Genomic DNA, 18893 nt, shown 5'->3' on the forward strand with positions numbered 1-18893 from the left:
GCCCTGGCCCTGGCCTGGGAGTGTCTGGGAAGTTTAGATCTGGTACCAGTCCGTGGTTGCAGGGAGGGGATGTGGAGAAGGTGGGGAGAGAGTGCAGGCAGAGTGGGGCCTGGGGGGATATGAAGGGCTGCTGGTGAGTTGCGCCCTGGCTGTGTTTGGGCTGGGTGGGTGTTGCCTTAAACACACATTCACTTGTTTCATTCCTGTACGATCCAACTAGGGAGGTAGATTTATGGTCCCCAGTTTATAGTTGGGGAAACCGAGACTCAGAGAAGTTAAGCATGTGCCACAGGACTAATACGTGGTAGAGATGAGAAGATCGGGATCAGCCAGATTTCGGCCCCGGAGTCCATGCTTCACATGGAGTTGAAACCACTGGATCCCCCAGCTAGGTGTGAGGGTGTTGGGGAGTTCTCACTTTCTATCTGTTAAATGGAAATGCTGCCACTGCCTTCCTGGGGTTTCCTCACTCCTCAAACAGAGGGTTTTAAGTTCTTGCCTGCAGCAGGCATTGGGCTCAGCTCTGAGGACCCTGAGCTGCCGAGAGTGGCCCTCAAGGACCACGGAGGACTTGACACTCAGCATCACCGTCTGACAGGAGTACAGGTTTCCCCGCTATCCGAAGGTAGAGCGTTCCTGTGGAAGCTTTGTTAGCTGAAATGGCATCCAGCGGAGAAACAGTTACCTTAGGACAAGTGCACTTGCTAACAATGCACAAAGTAAGTTGGATAAAGCACAGATGCTCACCGACGCGGTTCAAACCTCCGGGCTTGCTGCTGAGATGTTGAGAGTGGTTCCTGGGAAGGAGCTTGGCGAGGGGTGCGTGGCCCCTGTAACGGCTCCTGCAAAACAAACGCTCAACACCAGTTTTCTTTTCCCCCCCTTTTTTTTGTGGTAAAAGCAAAATCCTCTTCAGATTTCTCTTGGTTAGCAGAAACAGTTACTAATGTAGGTCTTTCATAAAAGCAAAGTGGCATAAAGCGAACTTTCAAAAAATGGGGGATACCTGTATAAAGTGAGCCACGTGTTTTTTTTAATTGAAGTATAGTTGGTTTGCAAGGTTGTGTTAGTTTCACCACGTGTCATTTTAACTGGCCACATAAAAAAGTAAAAAAGAAATAGGTGAACTTAATTTTAGTAACGTGTATTATTTAATCCCAATATATCAAAATATGATCATTTTGACATACAATCAACATCATAAATTGTTAATGAGATATTTCACTTTGTTTTGTACTGCGTCTTTGAATCCAGTGTGTATTTTACACTTGCAGCACATCCCAGTGTGGATCAGCCACGTTGCAAGGGCTCAGCAGCCAGTGCAGTGGTGGTTACTGTATCGCACAGCCCAGCTCCAGAGTCTGATTGATCCCTGCCCCCACCTCTGCAGTGCATGATAACAGCTGATTTTTAAGGAGGACTCACTGATCAGGCCCTGTTCTGAGGACTTTTATAGTTACACAGTGGACCCTTGAACAACACAGGTTTGAACTGTGCGGGTCCACTTATACGTGATTGTTTTTCAATAGATAGCTACTGCATGATCTGTGGTTCGTTGGATCCAGGTACACGGAACTGCGGGTATGGATCTTAGACTCCCCGGAGGGTCAACGCCCCTAACCCCCGTGTTGTTGAAGGGTCAACTGTGTTGTTGAACCTTCATAGCAAGCCCTCAGGGGAGGTACTCTTGTTGTCCCCATTTCATTGATGTGGCAACTGAAGTCCAGAGAGGTAGCTTGGCTGAGGTTGCACAGTGGGTGAGTTGTGGAGCTAAGGAGGAAGGTGTGATGAGGGGGGCGAGCTCCTTTTGTTTTTAACAGATTTATTTAGGCAAACTTCATACGACAGAATTCACCCATTTTCAGTGTACAGTTCACCACTGGCAAATGTATGTAGTTGTGTAATCACCACATTCAATACATAGAACAATTCTGTCCCCTAACGGTGCCCTCGAGCCCCTGTGCGGTCGACTCCCCTGTCCCTGACAGCCATTGATCTGTTTTCTGCCCCTGTAGTTTTGCCTTACATATGCCTTAGCCATACAGTTTGAAGTGTCCGGGGCCTGCTTGTTTCTCTTACTATGATGTTTCTGAGGTTCATCCCATGTCATGTGTATATCAGTAACTTGTTCCTTTTTTATTGCCGAGTAGTATTTCATTGTATAAATGTGCACGTTTTTCACATTGTTTTCATCTGTTCACCAGTTGATGGACATGTGAGTTGATTTCAGTTTGGGGCTACAGTGAATAATGCTGCTGTGTACAAGCCTTTTTCTGGACATGGCTTCATTTCTCTTGGGTAGTTAGTTGCCTGAGAGTAGAATTGCTGAGTCATATGGTAATTGTATGTTTAAATTTGTAAGAAACTACAAAGCTGTCTTCCAAAGTGGCTGTGCGATGTTGCACGTAAGCACCGGGTCTCCAGTTCCTCCACAACCTTACCAACACTTGATGTTGTTGGTCTTTTAAAATTTGTCATTCTATGGGACTTTCCTGGCAGTCTAGTGATTAAGACTCCGTGCTTCTACTGCAGGGGGTACGGGTTCAATCCCTGGTCAGGGAACTAAGATCACACATGCTGCGCGGTGCAGCCAGAAAGAGAAAAACAAAATTGTCATTCTAGTGCATTTTGCTGATGACATAAGATGCTGAGTATCTTTTATATGCTTATTTGGCATCCGTATGTACCTTTAAATCTTTTGCCATTGTAAATTGGATTTTTGGTTAACTTAATATTGAGTTGTAAGAGTTGGCATCTCTTTTTTTGGTCGGGATTAAATGAGATAATATATGTCAAATGCTTTGCAATCAGAGGTCCACCCACTGGCCCTCCTGGCGTCCCTCTGGGTCAACACTCAGGGTCACTGGCTATCTCAGGCATCCTGTTTAGACCCTCCCCTTCCTGCTCACCCAAGGTAGGCATAGGAATCACATACTTGACCAACACCCCCTGATTTGGCCAGCGGTACAATGTCTGCTCAAATCAATCTTCCTGCGCTCTCAGCAAAAGCTTCCCCTTGCCTCAGGCCAGAGTCAGCACGGCCCAGCCAGGGGGCCTGGAGTTGGGAGGCAAGAGCCCTGCGTCCCAGTTTCGTCCTTATGACCTCTTCCCTTATGACTTGGAGCTCATCACTTTCCCTCTCTGGAGCTCAGTTTCCTCATCTGTAGAAAGAGATGGTTGGACTAGGTGACCTCCAGGGGTGTAGCCAGCTCTGAATCTCTGCTTTTGGGGGCCTTGGTGACGGCCATTTGTGGAAGTTCCTGTGATCACAGCATTCCCTAAGGCAGGACTTGGGATTTTGCAAGAGGGTCTGGCAGGCAGGAATGGCTGGAGAAAGGGATGGGGCAGGGTGGTGGCTGGGTCAGGAGCAGATGTCCAGCTTTCTGCTTCAGTTGGAGGAACCAGACTCTGCTTTGGAAAAGCCACCATTCATCGTTTCCAAGTCCATAGGGTTTGACAAGATGGAGGCCATGGCTGCTGTTCCATGACCAGGACAGAAGACATGGGAGAGGGGGGACTGTGAGCTTTGGATCAGAGATGGGGAAACTGACACCAGCATGGTGATGGAATCATCACTCACTTCTACCAAGAATCATCTGAAAAGAAATGGACTTGGGCTCCTGCGATGTTTAGGTCCAGGGCCTTAGGAGTCAGCTGTTGAACCTCTTGTCTGTCATCCCCAATCTAGGACCCAGGATGGTTGTCTGCAGCATCCCCTTGGCTTGAATACAGCCGTTGACGAGAGGCTCACTGCTCCGGCAAGCTGGATGTTTGTGCTGTAGCATTGGGCAGTTAGTTGATGACTTGGAGCTAAGATTCCAGCTCCTGAAGTTTGGTTCTTCCTGGAGAAATGAGGTCACCTCTCTGTGAAAGATTCCATAGGGTGGTTGCTTTTCTCTCGGGACTGGCTGCTGTGTGATTGCCCAGAGGCAGGAGGGTGGCATGTCCATGTGTGGAACTTTCTCACATGCTGTTGTAACTGCAGCCCAGATGATTCTGTGGCTTCTTAGCTGGTCACTGAGGCCTTTTGTGGGTGAAATGGAGTCTGGAGTCCTCGCTCCCTGCATGGGAGACTGTGCGTCTCTCTTCCCCTCTAGGAGGTCGTGTCTGGGTGCCCTGGCAGAGAGTGGAGTGGATGGGGGTCCCTAAGGTCCCTGAGTGGCGGTCAAGCAGGTCCAAGAGGGAGAGAAGAGTGTGTGGGGTGTTCTTGCTGTCAGGGTCAGCTGTGAAGAGGCAGGGAGGCAAGCTTATGCTGCCACTTAGCAAAGGCCAGCCGTCCTCACCTGAAATGGACACAGTGAGGCCTGAACCTTACAGGGTTGTGTGCAGGGGCACCGTATGTTGTAAAGCACCCAGCATGGTGCCTGGCACTTAGTAGGTGCTTTGAAATGTTAACAAACAGAGGCAAAGGAGAGACGTGGAAGGGGCCTGTATTTGGTGGGGCTTTGGTTCCCTTTTTTATTTGCCAAGAGCCCCTGTAGCAGAATGGCAGAAGCTCACAGATCCCTTCTCGGAATGATGTTTTTAAATGCACAAATTAAATAGTTAGGATTACAGAGGGAGTAAATTTTATTGAGAGTGCTATCAAAATACTAAAACACAAACTTGTGATGTAGTAATACGTGTCCTTAGATACTCTTGCGTTAACAAGATAATCCATTAAGTGAGTTAAGGTTAAATTTTATTTTTTTAAAGACACACCAGCGTCAAGGCTGCTGTCGCTTGGCTTTGATGGGGACATTCATCTGGGGTGTGCCTTTGAGGGCATGTGGCCAGCATGATGGACATGCAGGCATTTGCGATTGGTTCAATGGTCCCAAGTGTGGAGAACCCCGTTTTGCAAATGGCACAGCAGCTTCTTTCCAGCTGGCTTCGTAAGGTGAGGCTAGGCTTCTCGCTTGGATCGTCACATTCTCCACGCTTGTTGAGTGCAAGGCGGTTGTGAGAATCTGCATCCCGCTCTGGGGGATCAAGACCACGAGGCGCAGAGTTGCCCAGAGTTGGCTGGTCCTGTCACCCGAGACCTGGGGGGCAGGGGACCCAGGTCTGATAATTACAGTGGTGTGAAGGGAGTGATGAGCGCAAGCCACGTTTCCAGATACTGCACGGCTGCTGTGTGATGTGAACACGTCTCTGAGCTTGGTGGTGAGTGTGTCCTGGGCTTTGCGACACAGCAGGAGTGGCCTTCACTTGTGGTTATGGAGATGTTAGCTTTTAGTTAGAAGTTAGGAAAATAAGGCCTAATTGTTTGCAAAACCATCCAGGCTCATAGACACCCCCCGCATCTTACTATCTAGCCTCATCCTGGTCTACCCCGATTCTCCCCCCAGTGGAGGTTTGAGCACTAGGGATCCCACCTACATGTGTGCCCTTGCTGACCCCTGGCCCTGGCAGTGGACAGCAGTGGTATCACCACTAGGACTGCCAATCTTAGGAGCCAGATCCATTTGGAAGGGGCCTTCCGACTGTTCCATCCTTCGCCGTCACTCTGTGGCTGGGGCTGCTAAGCCCAGACGGGAGAAGTAGGTTGCCCAAGGCCCCACAGCACGTGGCTAACAGGATGAAGGGTCCTTTGCTGGCGAGGCTCACTCTAGGTGGGGTGGAGAGGCTTCAGGGGGAGAGTCGCAGAGTGAGAAGCCTGGGAATCCCAGGGTTTCCCCCTCCTCTAGACATTTTGGAGACAGGTCAACTTTCAGACGATACGGTCTTTCCCCCACGCCTGCAGCTGTGCACATCTGTATTGTCTCCAGGCTGTCCTTATAGGGGCCGGCTGGGGCCTGTCACCGCCTGTGGAGCCCTCGAGAGAGGAAGAAGGCAGGAGCTGGAGCTTTGGGGGAGGCGAGGGGCAGGCGAGATGGAGGTGCCAGTCCTGGCCCAGCCCCGTGGGAGCAGGGCCCGGCCTTGGCCTGGCAGCTGTAGGCAGCTGTTGCCTCCTGCAGGCCCTTCCCATGTCCTGTCCGTCACTCCCTCCTTTGGGACAGCCTCCCTGTTCTTGGAGGAGGCTCTTCCCACCCATGCCTCCTTGGCCCAGGCTGCTGAAGAGGGGTCTAGGGAAAGTTGGTGAGCCATGTTGGGGGCCTGCTGTGGCAGGCGAAGCGGAGAGAAGGTTCTGGCTCTGCTGATGGTCAGCTGGGGGTCCGCTGTGGAGCCCCTCACCCGCTCTGAGCGCCTCTGTTTCTGTTTGGAAACAGAGGCTCATTCCTTCCACCTTCTACCAAGAAAAAAAAAAAGAGTGAGAGATTGGACCGGGTGTGGAGAGTCATGATGAGGCTCTTACAAAAACATTCGGTTAGCGTGTTAGCAGAGCTGTCACACAGCTGCTGGGCGTTGTCAAGGGTGACACGGCTGGGCCGTAGAAAGGTGGGGAACCCTTTCCAGACTGGAGAGGGAGAGGGGGTGGTTTGGCATGCTGCGAGGGATGGAATGAGTAGCCATTCTGTCTAGGTGGCTCTGGGAAGGCGGAGCCTGAGGGCACAGCCGGGGGAGGCCCTGGGAGCGCCCTCCTTGGGACCAGGAGCTCTGACTTGGGATCTGGGAGGGTAGAGGGCGCAGTGAGCTCAGCCTTCAGACTGACCTGCTGCCCCGGTTTCATGCTGACCCCTGACCCCACCATCCACTGCCTGAGGTGCCGCTGCTGCTTATGAGAGGGCGTGGGCGGAGCGTGGATGGTGGGGGACAGGTAGTCCCCGCTGCCTGAGGGGGGACAGCCCATGTCAGGCTGAGGGCAGCTTGGGGAGCAGAGGGGAGTCGTCAGGTTCTAAAGACTGCTTATGGCCTCTGTGTTCTCAGAGGGGAAATATCTCAGGGTGCGGGTGGGGGGTGGGGGCTGGCCGGGCAGGTCGCTCCCTCCCCCTCCAGATCCTGGTCCGTCAGCGCCACATGGGGCCAGCTGCTGCTGGGCTCTCAGAAAGTTCTTTGAGCCTCTGTCTCCCACGTCTGTCGCCCCCTGTCTTGGGTCTGTGTGGAATTCCCAGCCCCTTCCCTTCCCAGCGGGCCTGGTTCTTGGATGCCTGAGCCAGTCCTCCCCACACCCTCTACCAGCTCTTAGCAGCTCTCCTGGCCTGCTTCCCAAGCCATTCTTTTTATTTGTTTTAAATAGATGTTATTACCCAGTGTTCAGAGGAGAAAAATCAGAAAACGCAGATAAGGAAAAAGGAGAAAATAAAAATTGTCTATAATCTCATCACCAGGTGTTGACTCGGTTAGCATCTTCATGTGCCCCCTCCCGGATTTTTCTCCTGCTACATGTTCATGCATTAAAATGAGATTATAGCCTGTACTTGCTTTGCAGCCTGCTCCTTCCATTCCTGGTTGCTAGATATCTTTCCACAGCAGTCAGTAAGGTATTTTTAAGGCTGTTTAACATTCCACCTTAGAGATACCCCGTAATTTATTCAGCAAATCCCGTTGCAGGCTGTTCCCAGTGTTTTGTTACTATAAGTAACATTGCGATCAACAAAACACCCTTGTAGCCCACTCAGTTATGTGCATCCTTAACTATCAATATTTCCCTAGGAGAGAGGCCTGTGAGAGGAATTGGGAGTCCTCGAGGATGCCTGGCATGCCGGATGCTGGGCAAAAGCTTCGGCTGTTGCGATGTTGATGGTGTTGAGGTTATTGATGTAGAGTTCAGGGGCCTGGTGCTTTTGTTGAACCCTTGATCTTCTGAGAACTCACCCAATCTGGACTTCCCTGGCCTCGTTTTGTGACATTCACGGCTAGAATATCCTCCTGCGTCCTGTTCCCATCCAAATCCTTCAAATCTGTCTCCAGACTTCCCTCTGCCTCTGGTTCTGGTTCTGGTTCTGGTTCTGGTTCTCCCTCTGGTGAAGGCCTCCTCCCTCTCCCAGTCTAGAGGGCGTGGCCTCCATGTGGCCTGACCCAATTACTTGGAGCCCTAGGTCCTGCCCTGATGGGGATGGTTAACCCCTTCCTAACTGTCTTATCTTCACTAGGGGAGTATAAGCTGTAAGGGGTCAGGGGGCTACATCTTCTTGACTCTCCATGTCCATAACTCCCCCAAGGCAGCAGCAGGGGGCCAGGCACACAGTAGGTGCTCCGCGAACATGTGCTTTGCTGGCACCGGCTTGGAGGCAGCAAACCCACCCTGTGTCTCCAGCTGCAGGGTGAGCTGACCCTCTCATGGGCCTCAGACTGTGTATCTGTTCACAGGGTAGGGATGGTGGGTGGGCTGGGTCCCTTCCTGCTGTGGCTTTTCCTACCCCCTCCGTGACCTCTTACCCCACAGGTCTTGGGTCCTGAGGCTGCCGGCAGACTATGGGTACAACGGCCAGCACAGCCCAGCAGACAGTCTCAGCCAGCGCCCCCTTTGAGGGCCTCCAGAACGGTGGCACGATGGATGGTCGGCACTCGCTCAGTGTCCACTCCTTCCAGACCACGGGCTTGCACAACAGTAAGGCCAAGTCCATCATCCCCAACAAGGTGGCCCCCGTCGTGATCACGTGAGTGGCAGGACGAGTGTGACCGTGTCCCCGGAAGACATGGCTGGGGGGAGCTGCCTGGAGGGGTGGTGGCATACAGCACTTCAGAGTCTCCACACTGCTTTCGTAGATGAAGATACTGAGGCCCAGAGAGGTTAAGCAGTTTGTCTGGAGTCACACAGGAAGTGGGTGGCAGAGCCAGCGTCTGTCGCGGGTCTCTTAGCCCATATTACTTGCCATGTCACAGTGCCAGGGAGTGTGGAGAGGGAAGAGTGGCTGGGGGAGGGGGGGACACCCTTTTGAGAGTAATTTTTGGCTGATGTTTTCAAAGGAAGTTTATATTCTTAGATGCATAAAATGTCGATTCTTTTCACCCCCCACAACCTGTAATTATGGTTCGAAACTGAGGTTAACACCGGGCCAGTAAAGGGCCTTGGGCTGAAGAAGCTGGAAGCTGTTGGTCAACTCTCCTAATTAGGCCCTTCAAGGACATTCCCAGAGGGGGCTGAGGGGTTTGTTCTGGCCCCATATTTTGAGAGACCTGGACACACTGCATGCGTCATGTGGGCCCAGGGAAGGAGTGGGTGCTGGGAGCCTGAGGCCAGGGAGACAGAAGGGGCATTGGATGCGTCTCCTGGTGGGTCAGGAAGCCTTGTCTTGCATCATATCTGCCCACCGAGCTTCCCTGCCTCTGGACCCCTCCGGGATGGAGGAAGTGGGACATGATGAGCTAAGAATTAAATGTGTTCCACGCAGAGATGTTTGGCAGAGAGTTCGCAGATGGGGCCTTCTGTATAAGGAAACCTGAGGAGTGGGAATGATAAATCCGGCCTGTTGCCTTTGGGGCCTGACAGGAAAATTGTAGTCATAATACGTTACTGTGCTCATGATAAGGGGAGGAAAAGAGATGTTAAATAAAAGGGACTTGAGGGCTTTCCTGGTGGCTCAGTGGTTAAGAATCTGCCTGCCAATGCAGGGGACATGGGTTCGAGTCCTGGTCCGGGAGGATCCCACATGCCGCGGAGCAACTAAGCCCGTGCGCCACAGCTACTGAGCCTGCGCTCTAGAGCCCACGAGCCACAAGTACTGAAGCCCATGTGCCACAACTACTGAAGCCCGTGCACCTGGAGCCTGTGCTCCACAACAAGAGAAGCCACCGCAATGAGAAGCCTGCGGACCACAACGAAGAGCAGCCCCCGCTCGCCACAAGGAGAGAAAGTCTGCATGAAGCAATGAAGACCCAACACAGCCAGCAATAAAAAAAAAGAAAAGAAATTTATTAAAAAAAGCAAAAAGGGACTTGATATATAGTCTTTTGACTAGCAGATGACAAAACTAGGTTCGGGTCTTGAGCACAGTGTTGGAACCTCGTGTCCTGGGCCTGGCTCTGCCTCTGTCCTGCTCTGTGACCGTGGGCAGATACTTTTCCCTCTCGGGGCCTCAGTTTCCTTATCAGGATGTGTGGGGATGACATTCAAAATATTTAAGCGTGGTGTGGCTCAGGACAGTCACCGGTCTGCTGCAAAAATCCTCTGTAGTGAGACTGTGTGCTCCCTGGAGCCAGCCGCGACCCAGTGATCCTTGGATTGTAGCTTGTTTGAGGTTCAAGGGACCTTAGAAGATCATCCAGTACAGTGGCTGGCAAACCATATCCTTCAGGCCCATCTCCTGTTTCGGTAAATAGGTAAATAAGAGTTCAATAAGTGTTCGTCGGGACACTGCCACTCCCGCTCATTTGCATATTGTCAGCAGACGCTTAAGGCTGCAACGGCAGAGTTGAGTAGTTGCAGCTGACTGCGTGGCCCACAAAGCCTAAAGTGTTTACTATCTGGTCCTTTATAGGAAAGGTTTGCTCACTCCTGATCTGATAGCTATTAGATCAGATGTGAAAACTGATCCCGACACAGAAACGGAGTCTCGGGAGGCAGAAGGGTTTGCTCGCCACGGGTCCCGTGTGATGGAGGCAGAGCTGGCCGGGGGGCCCAGGTCTCTGGACTCCTGTCTAGTGCTCCCCACCCCAGTCATTCCCCCACCCTGCCTTTCCTTTTGTACAGAGGCTCAGACCCCAGATCGTGAGCTCTGGGAGGCTGTGTCTTATTCATTGTTATAATCAGCACAGAACCTTGTTGGGTCTTGAGTGCACAGCGCTCCGCCTGGTTTAGCATCTACAGAAAGCTGTGGGTTTTGTTTGAAATGGCCCTGTGTGGAGGTAGAACTACTGCTAGTAATTGTAGTTAGATTACTAAATGATCACAGTCTTCGAGGCACTGGGCTAAGCACTTACTTCATTAGCGCATTGTCTTCTCACGGCAGCCCTTAGGAGGTTGCAATTACTGGAAACGGAGCTATAGAGCAAGTAATTCCAAAGCCATGGAGTTACTGAGCGGTGGAGTTGGAGTCATACCCAGGCCACGTGGCCCCAAAGCCTGGGTCCTGAACCACTGCACTGTGCTAGGGGGTTGTCAGTGTGGGGTTGTTCTCAGAGACAATCTGATGGAGGGACCGTCTGGGATGGTCCTTGTTAAGCCTTGTTGAAGGAGGCCTTAAACAAGACAGAAGCTTCTGTCTACACAAAAGTCCAGGAGGTGCTCCAGGCTGACGTGGCTGCTCCATGATCAGTCAGGCTCCTCCTCTCTTGTTGCCCCACCATCATCAGCATCTACTTCCTGCCATCATTTCTGGATGCTAGACAGGGAGAAGGAGGGAAGGGTAGAGGGCACACATCTTCTCTTTAAGGGGATGGCCCAGAAGCTGCACACATCACTTCTCACATCCCATTGGCCCAAACTGAATCACATGATCACACTAGCTGCAAGGGAGGCTGGAACATGTAGTCTTCAGCTGGATGTCCCAGTCACAATTCCAGGGTACTATTGCTGAGGAAGAAGGAGAGAGTGGCTATTGGGGGACAGTGGGCAGCCTCTATCATAAATGCGTGGGTGGGACGGGGTGGCCCTGCCGTAGGCCTGGTGAGGGTGGAGCGGATACTGGCCGCGGAGGTTGCCTGACTCAGTCTCCATTCTGCCCCTGGCAGGTACAACTGCAAGGAGGAGTTCCAGATCCACGATGAGCTGCTCAAAGCCCATTACACGCTGGGCCGGCTCTCAGATGCCACCCCAGAGCACTACCTGGTACAGGTGAGGTTGGTCCTGTCCCTCTCTCCCCCTTGCGGCCTCTCCCACCCTCTTGCCCTCCTTCCTCACAGGCTCCCTTCCTAATCTCCTCCTGCTTTCCACACTGTCCCCCTTCTCTGCTTCACTGCCTCACCCCACCCTCTGGGGTCCTGATCCCACTTCCTCTCACCCCCTGGTTTCCTGGGCCCCGTTCCTCCCGCCCTGTGGAGCCCCCTGCTCTTCTGTCCCCATCTGTCCCCTGCCTGGCCCCCAGCCTGCCCACACCTCTCTCTCGGAGCACCAGGGAGAACAGAGAAGGGAGCCTGAAGGACCTGGGACCCCAGATGGCTCCCTGCAGGCTCTCCATCCCATTCTCTTTTGAAGTTTCAGAACTTCTCTGGAATGTAGAGAGATGTAGATGTACATGTACATCTATCTATCTGTCTTTGTATCTTTTTTTTTTTTTGCCTTAAATATCCCCTGGAAAGTAAAGTCTACAAGGGCAGATGACTTTTCATGTGTCTTGTTCATTGCTGTAGCCCCAGGCCCTAGAACAGTGCTTGGGTATAATGTAGGTGCTCAATAAATAGTGAATGAATGAATGAATGAATGAATGGTAATCATGATGATTAAACTGTATTTGTTGAAAGAGGATCTGGGTAGGAGGTGGCAGTGGACGGGTAGATGGGTGAACAGGTGGATGAGATGACCTCATGGTTCCTTTTTGCCCAGGAATGTGTCTTCTGGTTCCTCCTGCTTTCACCTGATCCCTGAGTAGTGTTTTCCTCTTTTCTCTGTAGTCACTGCCTCCCCAGCTGGGGAGGGGAGAAACCTGCCCATTCCCAGAGCCGCAGGCCTCTAGGAAGTGGCTAGCAGTTTTCTCCTGGTTGGTTCTTGGTGCCCCAGCTGTGACTCCCTACTCGAGCCCCTTTTCCATGAGCTTCCTCTGGGTATGAGAGATGTTTGCTGTGTGCCCGGGGAGCTGCAGGCCCACCCTAGAGGCAGCTTTGGTCTTCTGTTTCATGTCCCTGGAGTACCTCTCCCTGCTCTCCTTCTTCAAGGCCAGGCTCAGATGCCACTTCCTGCATGAAGCCTTTTTGGATTCCCCCTCAGGAGGAGTTGCCTTTCCTTTTCCCACACTGTACGACACTCCTCCTGGCATCACGGATAGTCATGTATGTTGTCTACTTTTTCCACGAGTCAGCAGACAACTCGAGGACCATGTCCCCCACCCCCTCTCCCTGCTCCCTATCCCCTGGGGCCTGGGACAGAGCCCTGTTTGTAGAAGACATCCCTGAGTCATCTGAGTGACCCCCTGTGGCTCTCCCCCTGCCAGGGCCGCTACTTCCTGGTGCGGGATGTTGCAGAGAAGATGGACGTGCTGGGCACTTTGCAGAGCTGTGGGGCCCCCAACTTCCGGCAGGCGCGGGGCGGGCTTACTGTGTTCGGCATGGGGCAGCCCAGCCTCTCAGGATTCAGGCGGGTGCTTCAGAAACTCCAGAAGGACGGACACAGGGTAAGCATGGCCATTTCCCATGCAGGGGCTAGCCCCCAAATCTGGGGAAAGGGGTTCCAGGAGGGGCAACTTCAGAGGCTCTGGAGGGGCCTGGCCGTATCATAGGGAGGGTGACTGGTGACCAGGACCAGGCCCTGCCAGGCCTTCAGTGCCATTATGGTCACTGTGGTCAGCGTGACTGGGAAATGCTGGGTGAATGTTTATTGCACTGTCCTGTGTGGACATGGGAGCCCCAAGGTCAGAAGCCCCTTATACACCCCACAGGATGATGATCACAGCTAACACTTACGTCCTCATGTCAATCCTATGAGGCAGTTATTCTCCCATTTTACAGAGGAGGAAACTGAGGCCCAGAGAGGATAAGTGACACAGCCCCTGAGTGGTGTCCCACGACACAAACCTAGACCCCTGGACTCCACGCGCCTGCTTTACCTGCCTCCTCTCTCCTGCCTGATGTGGAGGTGGGGTTTTGAGTGTCTCCAGGACAGAGGATGAGTGTCCACTGTGATTGCAGGCTTACGGCGGGCAGCCGAGTGTGATTTGACCTGGGTTAAGATGGAGAGTCCTTAGTGAACCAGAGTGGGGAGCGGGTGTTAGCTGAGCACGGATCCCACCTTCCCAGCAAGTTCTGCAGGGCGGGGCCTGCCCACACATCTCCCTCTGTCTGTACGGTGCTCAGTGAATGAGTGATGACATGGTGGTGGTGGGCATTCGCTTCTTCAGCTGATGTTTATCAAGCGCTTGATTTACCTAGGGCTCTGCGCTAGGAATTGTGGGGACACGAAAATGACAAGGACATGATTCTGCCCGCAAGGAGCCTGTAGTCCACAAAGGGAGAAAGATGTATTCCCTGATAACGTTAATCCAGGGCAGGCGTTAACACCACGAGATTCAGATCAAGGGCTCTTGGCCCTGAGAGGAGGGAGGTCAGGAGCCGGTGGCCTTGGGACTGAGCTTTGCTTCTGGGGTAGGATTCAGGTTGCAGGGGCAGAGTGGGGTGCTGGGCCCGGGATGAGGGGGAGCAGCTAGCTCGGAGGCCCCGAGGTGGGGGAGCGGTGACGCTTCCCTCCTTCTTGGGTTCCCGGCAGGAGTGCGTCATCTTCTGTGTGCGGGAGGAGCCCGTGCTGTTTCTGCGTGCTGATGAGGACTTTGTGCCCTACACACCTCGAGACAAGCAGAGTCTTCACGAGAACCTCCAGGGCCTCGGACCCGGGGTCCAGGTGGAGCGCTTGGAGCTGGCCATCCGGAAGGAGGTGAGGGCCAGCGGGGTGGGTGGGAGGCCGCCCCCCTGGTAGGCCTTGGGCAGCTGGGTTGAGCCCAGCCACACTTTGCTCTCACTGGCACACACTCGCTCACTTTTCTGCCCTGCTTGGGTGAATGGCTGCTGCAACGCTGGCCCCGGGCAGCCTGGGGAAGGACTTCTCTTCTCGGCTCTGCTTGCCTCTGCCCCTCTCCCACCCTGCTTTTCTCCTCCAAACTCAGCACCGTTATTTAGAAAAGGGTCTGGTGGAGGGGAAAGAGCTCTAGACTGAAAGCCCCAGGACAAGTTCAGCCTCCTGTGAGCTGTGAGGCCTGGGCTGGGTCACTTCTCTCCATGGGCCTCTGTTTCTGAGGTTCCTCTGTCCTCCTCCTTCACAGCTGGGAGGTTTGTCAGGGTCTCTGAGGCTGTGATGCACCCAGAGGTGTGTAAAGAGTGTGTGGGGGTCATGGCGTCCCCTACCTCCCCTGGGACATCCCGGGCAGAACGGAGGCCGCAGCTCAGGCTTTCTCCCCTCTAGCTCCCAGCTGACCGACCTTCCTCCTGTCCTTCAGTCTGGCGGTTTAGCCAATTCCTGCTGCCCACCGGGCCAAGCCCTTCCAGCCTGGCCCCAGTGTGGGCCATGTCAACTCAGGTATGGGTGGCTGCCCTCGGGCCAGCGGCCACCCTGGTCCCGTCAGGGCTCCCAGGGCACAGAGAGGACCTCTGGTGTGTAGTTCTCCCTGGAGGGAAAGCAGCCTGTCCATGGCCTCGGTGTGGCCTAGGCACTCCAGAGCTCAGCCAGGAAAGTCCATCATGGCCCTCTGACCCCCTACCTCCTCTAGATCCACGACTTTGCCCAGCTGAGCGAGAACAAGTACTACGTGTACCACAACACCGAAGACCTGCGGGGGGAGCCCCACGCCGTGGCCGTCAAGGGCGAGGACGATGTGCTCGTGACCCAGGAGGTGTACAAGCGGCCCCTCTTCCTGCGGCCCACCTACAGGTACCGAGGGCCTGCACAGGCCCCCAGTGTGCCGGGTGTGGGTGCTCTCTGGGCCTGCTCTCCAGCTGCGGCCTCAGTCTCACCATCTGCAGGTTGGGCTGAGTTCCCCACGCCTGTGTCTCCCATGGGAATATGGGGGTGAGGGGATGTCTGGCGTGTGTGGCCTGCCTGATGGGCCGCTCCCCCTCACCCGGCAGGTACCACCGTCTGCCCCTGCCAGAGCAAGGAGCCCCCCTGGAAGCCCAGTTTGATGCCTTTATCAGTGTCCTCCGGGTAAGTGGGGGCAAGAGGGGTGCTGGGAGCATGGAGGGTGGGCAGGTGCTTGGAGAGTGGGTCTGTGTCAAGGCCCCATCTCCATGGAGATGCCCTGGTGGGTGTGGCTTCTGGAGGAAGGCTGAGGGCGTGAGTGTGTGGGCTGTGTGTGTGTCTGGTGTGGGTGTGTATTTGTACATTCTCTAATGACAGAGCCCAGCACTGACCGTCTGGAGGACTGGACTCTGGCTGTGGCTTGGCTGCTAACTTGCTGTGTGATCCTGGACAGATCTCCTAACTTCTAGGCCTCAAGTTCCTCATTTCTATATTGGAACTAAAAATTCTTACCTTCCAGGCTTCAGCTGATATCTCCTGAGTACTGGTGTTTCTGTCCCAACCCCCTTGGGAGGTCACCTTATTTAATTTGCCTCTCACAGCAGAGTAACTGTGGCCCTGTCCCCTCTGAGTAGTTCTCAGCTCCAGGGCCCTGGGAAGGAGGCAGGGCCTGTGCTCCTGGGGCAGGTGGAGCAGATCGGGCCGTGGGGCTGGGCGGCCCATGTCACGATCCCCCAGCCCCAATTTGGTCCTCAGCCGCGGGCTTTCTGGTCACGCTGTTACCTGCTCTTCGTGGCCCTTCCCCAGGAGACCCCCAGCCTGCTGCTGCTCCGAGAGGCCCACGGGCCTCCCCCTGCTCTCCTCTTCAGCTGCCAGACGGGCGTGGGCAGGACCAACCTGGGCATGGTTCTGGGCACCCTCATCCTGCTTCACCACAGTGGGACTGCCTCGAGGCCGGAGTGAGTGGCTGGTGGGACCCAGTGCCCCAGGGGACTATGGGGATAAGGAGAGGGGAGGGCAGGGCTGCCCCACGTTGCCGGGGACACGTCAGAAGCCCAGAGCTACAGCTGGAAGTTGGGCAGCTGGGGTTCACTTCCCAGTTTGCTGCAGACTTCACTGGCTGACCTGGAGAAAGTCCCTTGGCCTTTCTGGGCCCCAGTTTCCCCAGTGGAACAAACGCCTCTTGTCTCCCCAACTGATTTGGAAGGAAAACTTGGAGCATGTAGTCCGGTGCCTCTCATCGGCCAGGTGAATGGGAGGGTGTCGACAGCGGGGTGTCCTCCAGGCCTGTGGGAGCGCTGATGAGGGTACTGCCCCTCCCTGTCAGGGCTGCCCCTACGAAGACCAAGCCACTGCCCATGGAGCAGCTCCAGGTGGTCCAGAGCTTTCTCCACGTGGTGCCCCAGGGGAGGAGGATGGTGGAGGAGGTGAGCGAGGGGGCTGGGCAAGGAGCTGGGGGCGGGGCCGTGGAGGGGCACTCGCTCCCCTCACTGGGGGGCCTCTTCCTCCCCTGCCCGCTCCTTCCCTTCCCGGCCAGTCATTCTCTTTCCCCCTCTCTTCTCTTCTACCTCCTGCTATCTTTCCATGGCCCTGCTCCGTCCCTGCTGCCGTCCCCTCTTCCCTGCCCTGGTCTCTGGCACCAGGTGGACAGAGCCATCACCGCCTGTGCAGAGTTGCACGACCTGAAGGAAGTAGTCTTGGAACACCGGAGGGAGCTGGAAGGCAGCCCGCCGGAGACCCCGGCTCAGGTGAGGCACTGAGAGCCGCTGCTTTTGCCTGAGCCCGGCAGCCTTGTTTGGTTGGGCCTGTTGACTGGCCCCCTTCAGACTGGCTTTTCCTAATTGCTGCTTCTCCCATGAGCAGAGCAGTTTTCAGAGGAAGGGGAGATGGGGAGCTGGGCCTGCAGGAAGAGAGGAAGTTTACTTTCCCTGACCAGGATCCCTTGCTGCAGAATAAACAGGATGGAGGAAGGGGCTGCTGGCAAGGTGCTGGGGGCCTCTGGCTCCAGATACTTCCCAGGCTGCTCCTGGCTCCCCCTGCAAATAAAAACCCTCGCTGTTCTTTGGGAAGGCCAAGGTTTGGTCCAGCCGCTGATTCTGCAATAGTGACGGGCTCTGGGCTGTCTCAGCGGGCCTGTCCCTGTGCTCTGGGGAGAGGAGGTTGGCTTGTTCGCACACAGCGCATGGAAAGAATCTAAAGCCCGCAGAGTCTTTTTCTTCTTTAACACTTAAAAAGGTGTTTTAAAAGCAATATTATATCATAGAAAATTGAGAAATTAGAGAAGGAATAAAACTGCCTGTCATCCAAGCCCAGCTGCCGTGAGCATTTTGGCTGCCTTCCTTCAGTTTTCATATCTCTGATGTTCTTTTGTAGGTTGCCTAGGGCACGTCTATGTCCTGCTTATTTCATGTAACCCTGTCTCTTCCATGTCATACCTGCTTATCGTTGTTGAGGTTTACTGGCTGTGGAACCAAAGCCATTGCGAGGCTCAGCCATCATTGGCCCGATAGGTCAGGAGCAGAGCTCTGGCCCGATTGCCTGAGTTCTTTCTGTTCCTGGCTCTGCCACCTAGAGGCGTGTGGACCTGGGCAACCTGCTTCACTGCTCTGTGCCTCAGTTTCCCCACTCGTAAAATGAGGCCACTCACAGTAACTACCCCATAGGGCTGTTGTGAGGATTAGGTGAGCTCAGGTCATAAGGCCTCAGAAGGGCGCCTGGCAGAGCAGGTGTTCCTCCTGGCCGTCACCTGCTGTGATCCTCAGGCCCCCTCTAGTTGCGCAGTGGGGTCAAAGTAAGTACTTCGCATTGAACTACTTCATGAAGGTGAGGCTTTTGTGTATTTAGGATTTTTCCCCTTATAAGGTCTAGATTAGGGGTTGACAGACGATGGCCCACGGGCCAAATCCAACCCACCACCTGTTTTGATAAATAAGTTTTGTTGGAACGAGGTCTTGCCCATCCATTTATGTACCGTCTCTGGCTCTCTTATGCTGCCGTGGCAGAGTCCAGCTGTTGCAAGGCAGATCGTGTAGCCCACAAGCCTAGAAAATTTACTGTCTGGCCTTTTATAGAAATAAAAGTTTGCTGACCTCTGGCCTGGATTCCCAAAGATGGGGTTAAATTTCATCCAAGGGCATGACCTTTTTTTCGGGCCTGTACGAATCTCACTTGCCCTCCAGAAGGTGGTGCTGACTCAGCAGGAGAAGCCTGAGATCCGAAGGTGAAGAGAGGGACCCTTGGAATTTTCTGTGACAGCCCCCTGCCCAGAGGACGCTGGGGTGGGGAGGGTCGCAGCTCTTAAGCGAGGGCCTCTGGTTCAGGGAAGGGTGTTTATACACTTGCTGCTTCAACACGGATTGTGGGCGACCCTGCATGGTGGGTGGCATTGGAGCAAAGCGGCGAGGCCCAGCCTGTCTCTGGGCACAGAGCCTCACCGAGAGCTGGAGTGCCTCCTGGGATCACCAGTAGCTCTTCCTGCACCATGGATAAACCA

The 18893-nt window shown here is 54.2% G+C and overlaps 1 protein-coding gene across 8 annotated transcripts in view; it reads left to right on the forward strand.

Annotated features, from left to right (window-relative positions):
* PALD1 (phosphatase domain containing paladin 1) overlaps window positions 1-18893 on the forward strand; it is a 162773-nt gene that overhangs the window by 52534 nt on the left and 91346 nt on the right. For all 8 annotated transcript variants that reach the window (XM_033407553.2, XM_033407554.2, XM_049697284.1 and 5 more), the window contains 9 exons: window positions 8249-8462; window positions 11476-11578; window positions 12891-13070; window positions 14159-14323; window positions 15153-15313; window positions 15511-15586; window positions 16208-16359; window positions 16728-16827; window positions 17044-17148. In XM_033407553.2, the coding sequence (XP_033263444.1) occupies window positions 8278-8462; window positions 11476-11578; window positions 12891-13070; window positions 14159-14323; window positions 15153-15313; window positions 15511-15586; window positions 16208-16359; window positions 16728-16827; window positions 17044-17148 (1227 nt within the window). In that variant the 5' untranslated portion in view covers window positions 8249-8277. The remainder of the gene's footprint in view (window positions 1-8248; window positions 8463-11475; window positions 11579-12890; window positions 13071-14158; window positions 14324-15152; window positions 15314-15510; window positions 15587-16207; window positions 16360-16727; window positions 16828-17043; window positions 17149-18893) is intronic.

The sequence above is a fragment of the Orcinus orca genome, chromosome 14 (assembly GCF_937001465.1).
Source record: "Orcinus orca chromosome 14, mOrcOrc1.1, whole genome shotgun sequence".
Classification (NCBI taxonomy): Eukaryota; Metazoa; Chordata; class Mammalia; order Artiodactyla; family Delphinidae; genus Orcinus; species Orcinus orca.